Source organism: Haliotis cracherodii, unplaced genomic scaffold (assembly GCF_022045235.1).
Source record: "Haliotis cracherodii isolate W230 unplaced genomic scaffold, xgHalCrac1.p SCAF_2, whole genome shotgun sequence".
NCBI lineage: Eukaryota > Metazoa > Mollusca > Gastropoda > Lepetellida > Haliotidae > Haliotis > Haliotis cracherodii.
In genome coordinates, this window is record NW_027266275.1 from 71,886,164 (window position 1) to 71,903,062 (window position 16,899).

At 40.5% G+C, this 16,899-nt stretch overlaps 2 protein-coding genes and 1 pseudogene across 2 annotated transcripts; all 3 read right to left on the reverse strand.

Annotated features, from left to right (window-relative positions):
- Positions 1–584: 584 nt before the first annotated feature.
- LOC139467779 (neuronal acetylcholine receptor subunit alpha-7-like) lies at positions 585–1,511 on the reverse strand (annotated as a pseudogene).
- A 2,771-nt stretch (positions 1,512–4,282) lies between these two features.
- Positions 4,283–5,536, reverse strand: LOC139467780 (neuronal acetylcholine receptor subunit alpha-7-like). Its single transcript, XM_071249285.1, has one exon. It carries the CDS (start codon positions 5,534–5,536, stop codon positions 4,283–4,285), a length of 1,254 nt encoding a protein of 417 aa, XP_071105386.1.
- A 7,018-nt stretch (positions 5,537–12,554) lies between these two features.
- LOC139468659 (neuronal acetylcholine receptor subunit alpha-3-like) lies at positions 12,555–13,808 on the reverse strand. Its single transcript, XM_071250781.1, has one exon. The coding sequence runs from the start codon at positions 13,806–13,808 to the stop codon at positions 12,555–12,557; it is 1,254 nt and encodes a 417-aa protein (XP_071106882.1).
- Positions 13,809–16,899: the final 3,091 nt, after the last annotated feature.

The window sequence follows — 16,899 nt, forward strand, 5'->3', positions numbered from 1 at the left end:
TAATCAGTCCCAAGACGTTTAAGGTTGTCCCGGTGAGAAAAGGTTTAGACTGAAAATTATATCTGTACTGTCCATGGCTAGGAAGGTCTAAGGTAACAGACTGATAGCCAGAGTGAATACTTCTTCGTTCGTGAGGGAGTGTTAATGAGAAAAGAATCTTCTCAGGAAAACCTAGATGAGGGGGTGTAAGTATGCACCGTTTCATGATGGTCATATTACTTGTGTTAGCTAAATTGCTAACCCGTAGGATAGGATTAGAAGTTGTTAAAAAAAAACACTTAACAGCTTTGGCTAGCAGCTTGAGGTGAACGACTACCCGAGTGGAGATTGTCTACCTCGAGTTCACAGACGCTGTCCAGCTGTGTATACACAGTGTGTTTTTTTGTTTTTGTTTTTGTTTATTTGTTACAGAACGCTGCACTTTGTAACAGCGGTCTGTAAGTAATCGAGTCTGGATAAGACAGTCCAGTGACTGACATCATGAGCATCGATCCACACAATTGGGATCAACCAAGTCAGCAAGCCGATCCCGTGTAATATAAACTATACTGAACAACAAAAGTTCCTGTGACATTGAATAAGATTTAATGCAAAGTTTTTACAGCGTCTCGATTGAACACTTGCATGATCCAGATGGTCAGAAACACATAGATGGAGCTCATCACAAACAGGCCAAGAAGGAAGATAGTAAATACGGGTATACTGTCAGCGTTCTGAGGCAGCAGTCCAGTGATAAAGGACTGGGAGACCGTGAACGACAGCAGCACTGTGATGGCAAAGGACAGCTTCCCCCCAGACTCCACAGGAATGAGGAACACCACCACATTGACTAATCCCAGCATCAGGACAGGCAGGGACGGCTTTCTCTTCAAGGTCATATTGAAGTATACAAATGAAAAAGATCCCATATGATCAAAGACAACTCTTGCAGACGATGTGTTAAAAACATCCCATTGACTGTTTGTGATAAGGAATTGTTGTCAAATAAAGTTACTCACAGGTTTAAAATTTTGTTCATGTATGGGGAGTCCCCAAACAGACAATTTGTAAAAACAGTTGTGTTCATCTGATGGAAAGTTGGTAACATACATTTGACAGAGAGTCTTGAAAATATCTGATGGTTGCAAAGTCACCAAACCGTTTGCCTGAACATTAATTATAGCAAAATTTAGTCCGGGGGGTGAAGCCGTATCCACCACGTTGCTAACCGTGATTTGAGGTCGCCACACCTTCCCAGAGTAAGGACTTATTTCACGGGCTCCTCCATAATCGCTTGCGTTCCAGGTTAGGAACTCATCTTTCCATGACACAGCAAAGAAGCCATTGGATATCACTGTCTGAGTAACAGCAACAAAATCAGAGATACTAGTCAGGTGATTGTCTATCCAGACAGTTGTGGTGTCACTGCTGTTTCTGAAAGGGCGGATCAAGGGATTGTTGTATTTGATGATGTCGTTGTGGAGTCGACGTATATGATGGTCATCCTGGACAGTGGCAGTTGTCTGACGCATCAGTAGACACAGTCAAGAAAGCAAAGGCATTTTTATACATGCACCTAACATCGTGACGCGGCCAATTGCTCAAGCTAAACACGTCCAGTTGCTGCAACTGTTTTACATCAGTGTTAACATAGGGTAATTGCATGTGAACTCTGAAGTGATGTTTATAAACAAGTAGGTTGTGTCAACAGAAGTTATGGAAGTCACATTCTATTCCAATCAACAACTTAGTTCCTTTTCGGACCTTGTGTTTACTATCCATTCATTCATTTTTCAAATATTTATTTACTGTAATGATTAATAAAGAGTTAGATGACAAATCCTATGATGCCCGTTGTCCTTGCTCATCTTGTCTTGGGAACTGCCTCATCATCTCCATGTCAACGGCTGGCAAATTACGTATCTGGCCATAAGTATTGATGGAACTATGTGAGAAAACAAATAAACATATAAAGTTTCCTTAAAATTCGTACATGACCCGTGTAGATCTGCTTAGAAAAGAGGTCTTCACCAACTCATAATTTTGTTTGAGTATTTATATTGTTTGAACTAAGCATCGATTTTATGCGAAACAGATGTGGTGGTAAACCCAAACGATTCCATGTCATCATGTGCAATGCATGACAGAGTATTTACTTTGCTGTTATATTTTGCTGCTGGCTTAGTGATGTATTACTTAACTGGATATTGTTGTGAATCGACTCATAACTCAGAAATCTGTACGTAAAAGAATTTAGTGTGAAACCAACAAACAAACAACAAATGTGTTACAAAATCAACTAGGTTTACAAATCAATGCAAATTACTTCGCAGCAATTAGAATGGCAGTACACAATAGAGTGGCAGTACGATATTCAATGGCAGTATAAAATGTGAGAGCAGTGGAAATGACAAGCATAATAATCACCTCGCTGCAACAGTGATCAAGCTTTCAGCACTTTCAACACAGTGCTTAAGCAGTCCAGTGTCACAAGAACATCACGGAATATTCCACATGTTGCTATAATGCTTAACATCCATCCATGCTATTCTGGACGTTTACAAATACTTTGGGCATCCAAATATAACAACTTCCTCACCACAGCGAACATTTAAAAGTGCTACATTCATGACAACTAATCATTGTCAAAATACAATGCACTGAACTTCTATCGAATCTCATCAGAAACCGATGTAATAACGATACAAACACTGTGTAACAATGAGTTTGAAATATATCCCCTAAATCACAACTGGGATTAAAACGTCTACCTCACACCCATGATCAAATCACCTTCAATCAACTACAATCTGGTGACATGTGTTAATGTCAAGACAGAAGGAACAGGCACACTATCCAATGAACAAACCTGGAATAATCATTTAAATGTCAGCCATTTGTCCCAAGGTCTATGGATGTCCACTGCTGCTTTCTGTTCAGTCCTGGTAGTAACACTTCAGTCTTGTACCCACATCACCCTTGCTGTTCAGTCCTGGTAGTAACACTTCAGTCTTGTACCCACTTCACCCTTGCTGTTCAGTCCTGGTAGTAACACTTCCGTCTTGTACCCACATCACCCTTGCTGTTCAGTCCTGGTAGTAACACTTCAGTCTTGTACCCACATCACCCTTTCTGTTCAGTCCTGGTAGTAACACTTCAGTCTTGTACCCACCTTACCCTTGCTGTTCAGTCCTGGTAGTAACACTTCAGTCTTGTACCCACATCACCCTTGCTGTTCAGTCCTGGTAGTAACACTTCAGTCTTGTACCCACATCACCCTTGCTGTTCAGTCCTGGTAGTAACACTTCCGTCTTGTACCCACATCACCCTTGCGGTTCAGTCCTTGTAGTAACACTTCAGTCTTGTACCCACATCACCCTTGCTGTTCTGTCCTGGTAGTAACACTTCAGTCTTGTACACACATCACCCTTGCTGTTCAGTCCTGGTAGTAACACTTCAGTCTTGTACCCACATCACCCTTGCTGTTCAGTCCTGGTAGTAACACTTCAGTCTTGTACCCACATCACCCTTGCTGTTAAATCCTGATAGTAACACTTCAGTCTTGTACCCACTTCACCCTTGCTGTTCAGTCCTGGTAGTAACACTTCAGTCTTGTACCCACTTCACCCTTGCTGGAAGCTGACATACCCTCAATCCCTCGCATCCCCACCTCTGTGGTTGCACTGACCTCGTCTCATCCCCTCGGCTGTTTAAATAGATCTGGTGAGCTTTTTGAGTTTCGTATATGATATTCCAACGAATTAATACGCCATTGTTAACAGGGAATACCAGGGAGAACGCCAAAAGACAATCTAAACAAATCCGACTTAGAGTAAAATGAGTCATCAATTAACACACTTTGGAACAAGAATTTCGGTGAAATAAGTACAATTTCAATTACAAATGAAATTTGAAGTATGTACAGGTAATCAAAACGAATAGGTCTAGTCACAACCACGTTATCAAAATCCTACCATGACACTAACGAATCCATAATGAAATATTGAAACTTGCCAGAAAATAGAACCTTTAAGTCCCCAGATAACTATTGTAACTCTTCACCTGTCAAAACCAAAGAAGGATCACATACACCCTTTCAATAGTGCCATGCTGTTGTATTTCAAAACCTCAAACCTCAAACCACAATCCTGTTTAACAACTTCTACATCACTGTACATGCAGGCAACAGATATGTTTCACCTCTGTACACAATTACTGTTTTCACTATTGATGATGACCATATGCCTTCCCTATGTACCTGATACATTACTGAACATATTCTACAGATGACAGTTTAATTTCATTACTTATATATCTTGAACACAGTGACAGCCATCAGTGACACGACGAGGAGGAGGAATAACCAGAAAAAGAATTTGTCCATGGCTTCACTCACTCTTTTCCATTGCACTTCACGTCTGGGAAGCCTTTCACTTCCTCGCGTTGACTTGTCAATGTACCCACTAGGAGATATGTCCGACACATCCTGACCCCCGGTTGTGTGTATCCTGTTGCTGCCACAACATCCCTTCTGACCGCCCAGCAGTCTATGCACCCAGAGTGGAACGGGCCACTTGTTAGAGTCTCTATGGAATACCTTGATGACCCAGATAGTAAGCAGCACATAGAGAGAGCTCAAGAGGAACAGTCCAGCCATGAGAAGGGTGAATATTGACAGGCTGTCAGCACTTTGGGGCAGCATGTTGGTGATGAAGGACATGAAAACAGCAAATGACAGCAGCACTGTGATGGAGAAGGACAGTTTCTCCCCCGACTGCACTGGGATGAGGAACACGACGATGTTGAGGAAGGAAAGAAGCAGGACAGGCATCACGACAGTCAGGATCTTCATGGACGGTTTCCTCGTCAGCTGGAGATGGTAGGTGATGTGGGCGATCTGAAAGAATGACACAAATTGTGTGTGTCGAGTGGCCGAGGTGTTGGTGATGTCCCACTCGCTGTTCACATTGTAAATGTCGAGACCAATGGAGTTGTCGACTGGGAATAGATCAACGGTGTCGATGGTGTCAGCCCAAACGAAAATATTAAAGGAACATGTCTGAACGTCGAAGGGGAACTTGGTTACATCCATTTTACAACTTGTCTTGAATGTGTCTCCAGGATACCAGGTTAGGCTTCCAGTGAAGAAGAGAACCAAGATGCCAAAATCAAGGCCCAAAGGCTTCATCTTGTCCACCGTGTTCTGCACCGCTACCCTCGGCTTCCATACCCGATCAAACGCTGGCCTGATGTCCGTCACACCGCCATATAGAGTTGGGTTCCATGTCAGGATTTCATCATCCCATGTGACCTCCATGTAACCGGTGGAAGCTAGAGCCTCTGAGACTTCACCAAACTCTGTAATAGCCACAAGGTTAAAGGTGATGGAGACTTGGGTCACATGTGTTTTGTTACGAACAGGGCGGATGTTCGGGTTGTTAGACTCGATGATGTCACTGTAGAGTTTCTGCTGAAGGATGTAGTCATCAACACAGTCACCGACCCCAGTTATTGCCAGCAGTGTAGCAACCAAATGTATCCAAATGTCTTCTCGCATAATTTTGAAACGGATGAATCGCAAACACATGCGTGATAGATCTATAGCTGTGTCATAATGTGTGTTGTGATAATTTCAGCTATAGTTCACCGGTCCTCTGTAGACTTCTCGATGGTAGCACTGTGAAATCATTGACCATGCGTGTCTGTTTATGGTTATAACGATCAACTAAAGAATCCTGCCACTCCCATTTCCACTATTTAATATAAGAAGTAAATCTTCCTTTTCCAGAAAACGATTGATGACAGATATATACATTCAATATGTTGATAGTAAAGAGCTGCTTCCATCTTGACACAATGACAATGACATTTTTAGCCTTTAAAACATTCCAGCGATTATTCGTTCGATGTTTGGACTTGTTTTACTTCTGTGGTAACAAATGAATTTCGATTACCAATAATTGATCAGGAGCTGAGATATCACTCTGCGACTCCATGGTTACATACATGCTAAAAGAGTAACTGAGGGGTTTTAGAATAGGATCACATGACAGATCTCTATGTTTTCAATAATGTGAAAACATACCAACATTACTTGCTCCGTAGGAACACAAGACTGTAATCCAACCTTTACAAATCCTCCAACACCAATACAATGGTATCTCCCTGATGTTAATATCTATCCAAGCATTAAACTTTTCTTCCACAAAAGAAGGTAAGCAATTTATTTGAGCTATGTGCCAACTGTACTTCGATTATATATAACATGGCTAATGATTATTGGATCAGTATAGGACGAATGTATTTTCCCCTGCTGTTAATGTCTTCATGAAAGCAAATATCTCTCCACTGGTAGCCAAGCAAACCACTGACATATTTGTTCCTGGGAGTGTTAACACCAATGATAATCCATTCATTCCTACTCCGACTGTCGTTTTACCAAGCCACTTATTAATGTGTTTTGCACATGGTGGATTTTGAAAATGAACATTCCGATGGAGTTTTCTTCTCAGGAAAAAAAGCACTTAAAGCATACACCTCTATTGCTGTCACCCTCGCGAACTGTTGTGCATCTCTACTGGGGAATGAGAATAGCCATTAAGTGTTTAGTAAACTACCAGACAATATGGGGTTACATCAAAAGTTTCGAAATTGTGATGACAGTTATCAGATATATTCACGTGATTGAGAAGTAGCGTTTGCTTATTTTCAACACATGCGTATTTTGGACTTATAACACTACATTGATACATGTATACATTGAGTTAAAATCGCAAAGGCAGATTTTAGAAATTTTATGGAAGCTATTTTAAGATATGATCCAATCTGATTCTATGTGATGTCGATAGAAACGGTTAAGATATTGACTGCAGAGGACTTGGGTCACGGATAGATTTGACCATTTTATCACATTTGATACTGTTTATATCATTATTGCAATGTGTTCCACATATTATTAATTGTGACATGTATTATATAAGGGATATCTTGAAACAGGCTTCATTCAGCTCCCATTGAGCAGAATCACAATTCCATCTGCTGTCACTTTAATGATCCCGAAGTCGAGTCCCAGAGGTTCAACACCATCTTCCATATTACGAACAGTTATGTTAGATCTCCACACCATCCCATAGTTTGGACTTATTTCACTGACTCCTCCATACTCGCTGGCGTTCCAAGTTAGGAACTCATCTTTCCAGAAAACTAAGAAAAACCCATTAGCTGTCACTGTCTGAGTCACTCCATCAAAATCAGACATGCTGAGAAGATTAAGTTGTAACGAGACCGTGATAGTGGTACTGCTGTTCTTGACAGGTCTGACTTTTGGGTTATTGTTTTTTATGATGTCATTGTGTAGTCGAAGTATATGATGGTCATCTTGACCATTGACATTTAACAGTAAGAACAACAAACACAACCCATGAAGTTTCAAATTCAGGGGAAATCCTTCTTTTTTCTTGTACATCCGAGCTGCAAACAGCGTACACGTACACGTCATATGTTTCATGATGTGCAATCCTGGATGACATTGATACAAGTGACGAATGATAAACAGGAGCTGTGTTTATACAGTGGCTACCATTAATTTTGGTGTGTTGATGCAAACATAACCACAGTGTGGATAATGGCATGATCTATTTGTGTTGCTAATTTCTATGCCAAATGCTTCATGTTATACTTGTTCAATGACAATAGCCATGACAAACACAATATCCATAGCATAGACAATAGAGGATAGACAATATGTGAAACCATCAAAAGTTTCGAAATTGTGATGACAGTTATCAGATATATTCACGTGATTGAGAAGTAGAGTTTGCTTATTTCAACACATGCGTATGTTGGACTTATAACACTACATTGATACATGTATACATTGAGTTAAAATCGCAAAGGCAGATTTTAGAAATTTTAAGGAAGCTTATTTTAAGATGTGATCCAATCTGATTCTATGTGATGTCGATAGAAACGGTTAAGATATTGACTGCAGAGGACTTGGGTCACGGATAGATTTGACCATTTTATCACATTTGATACTGTTCATATCATTATTGCAATGTGTTCCACATATTATTAATTGTGACATGTATTATAAAAGGGGTATCTTGAAACAGGCTTCATTCAGCTCCCATTGAGGATTGGCTGCACATTCCACAGTGCCAGACTCCATAAGCCGGATGCTCAGACAATGCTGGAATAAGGTGCTATACCAGGGTATTAAACATCAGTAGCGGTTATAAGAAGATAGGGAAAATATTTGCAACATGATCTTCAATAGTAAATTTTGAATGAAGATTCACAGTAGATATTGTTGTAGACGACCACTTAGTGCTAAGATCACTATAGAATGGGTCCCAATGTGTTAACAGCCAACACGGGAGATTGTTCATAAAGTGGTTGAATTTTATTCAATAATACAGCCAGCAAGGTGTTAGTGATCAAGGTTAAGGATAAGTGCTCCAGAATCAACATGGTAACATATGGAAACTTCAACAGAAGACACAGTCTTGAATATGTGACACATGGATACATCAACAAACTACTAAGTATTGAATATGCAACAGAAGAGACAGTTTTGAATATGTAACACACACCGACATCACCAGAAGACACAGTGATGAATATGTAACACACTGAAAAGAAGATACAGGGGTGAGTATGTGACATATGGAAATGGAAAAGTGTATCATTCAGTTTACTAGTTTACAGGTCTTTGGCGTGTTAGAAATGTGCTATCTTAAGAAAACCAATCACTGTTGCTATGATGAACAGCGAGAGAAGGAAACAAAAGAAAACACTGTAAGCCAGTCTGCTGATCTGCATCCATGTCATTGATGGGGGATTCCATGATTCCTTTGACATCCTTTCCTGTGTCAGGGTCTCCTGGTTTCCAACAGCAGGAGTGCCACAAAAGCATCCCTTCCAGGCCCTTGTTATACACCCCACCCAGGAGGGAACAGGTCTGATGGCAGCGTCTCGATGAAACACCTGCACGATCCAGATGGTCAGAAACACATAGATAGAGCTCATTACAAACAGGCCAATAATAAAGATAGTAAATACGGGTATACTGTCAGCATTCAGAGGCAGCAGTCCAGTGACGAAAGACAGGGTTACCGTGAAAGACAGCAGCACTGTGATGGCGAAGGATGTCGAGTCGAGGTTCAACACCATCTACCATATTACGAACAGTTATGTAAGTTCTCCACACCATCCCATAGTCTTGACTTATTTCACTGACTCCTCCATACTCGCTGGCGTTCCAAGTTAGGAACTCATCTTTCCAGAAAACTAAGAAAAACCCATTAGCTGTCACTGTCTGAGTCACTCCATCAAAATCGGACATGCTGAGAAGATTAAGTTGTAACGAGACCGTGATAGTGGTACTGCTGTTCTTGACAGGTCTGACTTTTGGGTTGGTTTTTTTTCATGATGTCATTGTGTAGTCGAAGTATATGATGGTCATCCTGACCATTGGCATTCAACAGTAAGAACAGCAAACACAACCCCTGAAGTTTCAAATTCAGGGGAAATCCTTCTTTTTCCTAGTACATCCGAGCTGCACACAGCGTACACGTAAACGCCACATGTTTCATGATGTGCAAGTCTGGATGACATTGATACAAGTGACGAATGATAAACAGGAGCTGTGTTTATACAGTGGTTCCCATTAATTTGGTGTGTTGATGCAAACATACCTGCAGTTTGGATAATGGCATGATCTATTTGTGTTACAATTTGTGTTTCTATGCCAAATGCTTTATGTTATACCTGTTTAATGACAATAGCCATGACAAACACCAAAATCCATAGCATAGTGTTTAACCCATGCGTGAATGCGCCCATGAGACCAATTTCCTCATAGGGTTCTGATGGACTGCAAGTCGCTGATCAATATTCCCACATTGTTCCATGAAAGGAGAATAACAGTTAATGACGTAACGCCTTGATGTGCAGTGAGTAAATTGAGGAGTTGTTAATATTTAATTACAGGTTTGGTTTGGCTCGGCTTTCGGGTGGCTTTGTGTTAGCGTTGCGCGGCGTGACGTGACAATAACAAAGTTTGACCGGCTGCACCAGAAGTTAACTGGTAAGTTGATCACCAGACTGATTTTGAAATAATGTCTGATCAAATGGTTAAGGCAACAACTGAATATTTTTGTCAGGCATCGATTGATTTTAGTACCAAAAGTTTGACTTTACTGTTTTTAAAACAAACTTAGCTGCAGTAGAAAATGTAAGCAATGATCGGATTTTCCGAAGTTAAAACCAAAGTAAATACTTAATCATAACGTATATCAAACGCTGACATTCTGATTTTCAGAAGTTACCAATCAATATTACAAAGTTACAACTGTCGATTCCCAAATTGAAACAATATGTCAATCAAGAAATCTGTACAAAAAAACAATGTGTGTGAAACCAACACATCACCCACAAGTGGTACACAATCAACAATTCATTACAAAATTCACTAAGTTTACAAATTAGCACAAATTACTGCACAGCATTCATAATGGCAGTAAACAATAGAGTGGTAGTACAATATACAATGGCAATGAATACTATGATGGCAGTGGTCAGTGGTCAAATACCAAAATACGGTGGTGATAGCGATAGTCAGTGATGATAATGCATATTCACCCAGGGGTGACTGGTCAACCTTCCGAGATGGGTAAGAAGGGGAATCAGGGATGATGAGCGATCCTCACACGAAGGCTGCTCTTGACATGATGAAAATGCGTGTATGTCCCGCAAAGAGAAATTTTCATATGTTTCTATAACATACTCTCACCGTCTGCAGTTTACGGACCGGATGTTTTCACACCCCACTAGCCAAGTTTCTTCCCAGCGCGTGACACATTCGTTACACTCTCTGCAAACACGCTATCGTTGTAAGGAGCTTGCACACTAGCATCTTAAAATAGTAACTTACTGACGACTGCTTACATTTCCTAAATACATTGCAATGAGCATCTACCGAATCTCAACAGAAACAACGTAACGCCGTTAAAATCGTTGTTAAACAATAAAATACACTGCCATATGACATAACCAAAGTAAATACAGAGGCCTTGATTGTTGTCACCCTGATCAAATATCTTGGACAAGAGTCTTATGATGAGCCTCGACATCTTCAAAGAAGGAGCAAGCTTGATGGCACCTCAAAAGTTGTGAAGTGTAAACACAAAGGTCAGGAGCTGCAGGAATATTGATCGACTTAAAGGGCAAGTTGTCAATTGGAATGTTATACAGCATTGTTTTTTTCGTCACTCTGAATCTTTATGCGTAGATCTTAATATAAAACACATTTTATATGTTGCCAATACGTGCAAAAAACTATCTGAAAACGAAACATATAAGCGAAAAAGGGCGCAAAATTTCTTCCCTTGGGGATGTCTACTTTTTGCCTGCATGTACTATTCCCCAAATGTCACATGGATGTTATCAATGAGGAAGTCCATCATTTCATGTATTGTTTTCTCAGTAAATGTAGAAGATATTTGCTTTCAGTTTTGACAACTCGTCCTCAGGGGCAGTGGCGTACTTCAAAGAAAACAGTCAAATGTTTTGACACATTTGAACTTCTTATCTTTTTCTGAGATTACAAACATTCAGGCACATCCTTCTTTTTTACTCAAATATTTCCCGTGAGTATACAGAAACACATTTATTGAATGTCTTAATTATCATGGTTAATTGATGAAACAGTACTTTGGAATCCATTACAACAGAAGAATGGACGAACTTGTCAGTGTTTGGGGTTTGACTAATGCTATGCCTGAATTCGAAAAAACAACACTTACAGTATCTTCTTATGTTGCCTAATTGATGAAAAAACATGCTGTTTCATGTCATTGAGGCTGAACAAATGAACAAATGAAACTCCATTGCTACGTTTGTAACAAAAACATCTTTTAAAAACAGAAATGGTCCTTCGCTTGTATTTAGCATTGGAATCAACTACCAAAGAGCTGTCTCCAGGTTTTAGAGTCAAGCCAAAAGTCGATAGTACCGATGCATGGTTTGGGAAAAGTTGTTCCTAATACGTTACTAGCCTTACACGGGGCATAGTTTGATACCAAGTTCTGTTCTTAATCAATGGTTTTATAACTTGAGGCTGGAACACAATGAATATATTTAAATTCTCTGTTTGAAGAGGACCCCTAACATCTGGTTCGGAATGGCACGGGAAGAGTGCACCAGGTGCGCTTCGCTCTCAAGTAAAGAAGGGGACATCGGCGACCCACTTCTCGATCTTGGGACATACCTTCATCACGAAACAACTCAGTGCGTACTCCTACACCTGTTCCAGCGTCACAACCCAAAGCTAAGGTTGACACCCAAGAACAATTCAAATGATAAGCTCTGCTTTATTACATATATTCTGATTTTTAGCGATATTAGAAACCCCTAGATTTAACACAATAGTATCATTACTGTTGTCATTGTTTGTAGGTACTTAACACTTGCATTATTGACCTTTCTTGTTTCAGTATAAAGATGTCCATATAACTTCCATGTGAAACCTGATCCATTATTGATCATATTCTCCAGGTGATGGTCTAATTTCATTACAGACATATCTTGAACACAGTGACGGCCATCAGTGACACGACAAGCAGGAGGAATAACCAGAAAAAGAATTTGTCCATGGCTTCACTCACTCTTATCCATTGCACCTCACTTCCGGGCAGCCTTTCACTTCCTCGCGTTGACTTGTCAATGTCCCCACTAGGAGATATGTCCGACACATCCTGACCCCCGGTTGTGTGTATCCTGTTGCTGCCACAACATCCCTTCTGCCCGCCCAGCAGTCTACACACACAGAGTGGAACAGCCTGCTTGCTAGAGTCTCTATAGAATACCTTGATGACCCAGATAGTAAGCAGCACATAGAGAGAGCTCAAGAGGAACAGCCCAGCCATGAGAAGGGTGAATACTGACAGGCTGTCAGCACTTTGGGGCAGCATGTTGGTGATGAAGGACATGAAAACAGCAAATGACAGCAGCACTGTGATGGAGAAGGACAGCTTCTCCCCCGACTGCACTGGGATGAGGAACACGACGATGTTGAGGAAGGAAAGAAGCAGGACAGGCATCACGACAGTCAGGATCTTCATGGACGGTTTCCTCGTCAGCTGGAGATGGTAGGTGATGTGGGCGATCTCGGAGAAAGATGCATATCTTGTGTGTCGAGTGGCTGAGGTGTTGGTGATGTCCCACTCGCTGTTCACATTGTAAATGTCGAGACCAATGGAGTTGTCGACTGGGAAGAGATCAACGGTGTCGATGGTGTCAGCCCAAACGAAAATATTAAAGGAACATGTCTGAACGTCGAAGGGGAACTTGGTTACATCCATTTTACAACTTGTCTTGAATGTGTCTCCAGGATACCAGGTTAGGCTTCCAGTGAAGAAGAGAACCAGGATGCCAAAATCCAGGCCCAAAGGCTTCATCTTGTCCACCGTGTTCTGCACCGCTACCCTAGGCTTCCATACCTGATCAAATGCTGGCCTCATGTCCGTCACACCGCCATATAGAGTTGGGTTCCATGTCAGGATTTCATCATCCCATGTGACCTCCATGTAACCGGTGGAAGCTAGAGCCTCTGAGACTTCATCAAACTCTGTAATAGCCACAAGGTTAAAGGTGATGGAGACTCGGGTCACATGTGTTTTGTTACGAACAGGGCGGATGTTCGGGTTGTTAGACTCGATGATGTCACTGTAGAGTTTCTGCTGAAGAATGTAGTCATCAACACAGTCACTGACCCCGGTGACTGCCAGCAATATAACAACCAAATATATCCTGTCGTGTCGGATCATTTTTACAGGGTCAACTCACTCAAGTTTATCAGTTCAATAGCTGTATCATGATAAGTGCGTAGTAGCGCACTGGTGCTGTGTGGTCTTCACGATGAGAGAAATGACTGTCCCTGTTGTCTATGTCTAGGTCTGTAATCAGCTTGAAATTCCTGCCTCTCGCCGAACCACTGTTTGAAATATTAGAAGTAATTGTGCTTTGTCCAGAAAGGGATCGATGACAGATCTATCCGATTCATTACTTGGTTCCGCGTCAGTGATATCTTTCAAAAAACCTCCGAGGTATTTCACTCCTTTGATAGCACATGAAGAACAAATGCATTTCGATTCACAATAATTGATTATGAATGAGATAGTGCTATGTTGTTCCGTGATAATATACTCTTTTAAAAAAGTAGGGGATCATGAAATATAAATGTAAATGCCATGTACTAGCACAAAGATCAATGTTTACGACAAACATCCTATGCCTGAACGTTTGTCTGTAGAACTTAACACCAACACATATCCGATAGTTTGTGTCAATTTTATTGATTCTGCTTAACATACAGTTGTGATTAACTTGAGGGATTGCCTAAAAGTCGGGCCGGGCCGGGCCAAGACGGGCCAAAGTGTTACTGGCTAATTACTTCATTATTCGGCGATCATACCTACACATAATTGATGAAACATACACACATGACATTAATGAACGATCACCAAACAAAAAAGTGCAACATAAATAAGTAATTCGGAGTAAATCGCTTGAAAACAAGAAAGTGGAGCTGTGTGTAAGCGTCGCTGATCTTGGTAACATGTAAAAGAGCAATCGTTAAACGAAATAAGATTTGAAACGTATCAAATACTTCTAGCTATCGTGATACAAATTTCCATCTGTCGGCATAGCGTTTATATTTATAGGAACGTACTTATATAAGTAACTACTACTTTATAATGTCACTGATCGTCGTATTTAAAGCAGACACGTTGGTTAAAGTAGACCTCTTCTCTCTATACTCTCAACAGTCACACAAGTGTTCGCTCCGACTTGGCCCGGGCTGTCAAAATCAACTTACACCTCACAGATGTATCATCAAATGAATTCACATCTACAGATTAGTGTTATATCTACCTAAATACCACTTTATAATGTCACAAATGGCTGTAATTAAAGAAAACAAGGTGCTCAAAGTGAAGCCCTTTTCTCAACATAGTCTCTATCAGAAGTGTTTGGCTTGTGTTGGGTCCCACTTGGCCCGGGCCGTCAAAATCAACTTTAAACACACAGATGTATCTTCAAATGTGTTTACATCTATAGATTAGTGTTCTATCTACCTATACACCACTTTATAATGTCCAGGTGTATCGCATTTAAAGAAATCTGCGCCGTTAAAGTGAGGCATTTTTACTTATTTTCTTAAGAAAATCCAAGTCAGAAATGTTCGGTCATACTTGGCCCGGGCTGTCAAAATCAACTTAAACCTCACAGATGTATCATCGAATGTGTTTACATCTATTGATTAGTATTATATCTACCTATACACCACTTTATAATGTCACGGTACATCGTATTTAAAGAAAACAAGGGCTCAAAGTGAAGCATTTTTACTGTATTTTCTTAAGAAAATCCAAGTCAGAAGTGTTCGGTCCGACTTGGCCCGGGCTGTCAAAATCAACTTAAACCTCACAGATGTATCATCAAATGGATCCACATCTTTCGATTAGTATTATATCTACCTAAATACCATTTTATAGTGTCGCTGTACTTAAAGAAAACAAGGGGCTCAAAGTGAAGCCCTTTTCCCTCTACATTCTCAACATAGTCTCTATCAGAAGTGTCAGAAATGTTCGGTCCGACTTGGCCCGGGCTCTCAAAATCAACTTAAACCTCACAGATGTATCATCATCTATAGATGTAAACACATTTGAAGATACATCTGTGTGTTTAAAGTTGATTTTGACGGCCCGGGCCAAGTCGGACCCAACACAAGCAAAACACTTCTGATAGAGACTATGTTGAGAATGTAGAGGGAAAAGGGCTTCACTTTGAGCCCCTTGTTTTCTTTAAGTACAGCGATCTGAGACACTATAAAGTGGTATTTAGGTAGATATAATACTAATCGAAAGATGTGGATCCATTTGATGTTACATCTGTGAGGTTTAAGTTGATTTTGACAGCCCGGGCCAAGTTGGACCGAACACTTCTGACTTGGATTTTCTTAAGAAAATACAGTAAAAATGCTTCACTTTGAGCCCCTTGTTTTCTTTAAATACGATGTACCGTGACATTATAAAGTGGTATATAGGTAGATAGAACACTAATCTATAGATGTAAACACATTTGAAGATACATCTGTGTGTTTAAAGTTGATTTTGACGGCCCGGGCCAAGTCGGACCCAACACAAGCAAAACACTTCTGATAGAGACTATGTTGAGAATGTAGAGGGAAAAGGGCTTCACTTTGAGCCCCTTGTTTTCTTTAAGTACAGCGATCTGAGACACTATAAAGTGGTAATTGGGTAGATATAATACTAATCGAAAGATGTGGATCCATTTGATGATACATCTGTGAGGTTTAAGTTGATTTTGACAGCCCGGGCCAAGTCGGACCGAACACTTCTGACTTGGATTTTCTTAAGAAAATACAGTAAAAATGCTTCACCTTGAGCCCCTTGTTTTCTTTAAATACGATGTACCGTGACATTATAAAGTGGTATATAGGTAGATATAACATTAATCTATAGATGTAAACACATTTGAAGATACATCTGTGTGTTTAAAGTTGATTTTGACGGCCCGGGGCCAAGTCGGACCCAACACAAGCAAAACACTTCTGATAGAGACTATGTTGAGAATGTAGAGGGAAAAGGGCTTCACTTTGAGCCCCTTGTTTTCTTTAAGTACAGCGATCTGAGACACTATAAAATGGTATTTAGGTAGATATAATACTAATCGAAAGATGTGGATCCATTTGATGATACATCTGTGAGGTTTAAGTTGATTTTGACAGCCCGGGCCAAGTTGGACCGAACACTTCTGACTTGGATTTTTTTAAGAAAATACAGTAAAACTGCTTCACTTTGAGCCCTTGTTTTCTTTAAATACGATGTACCG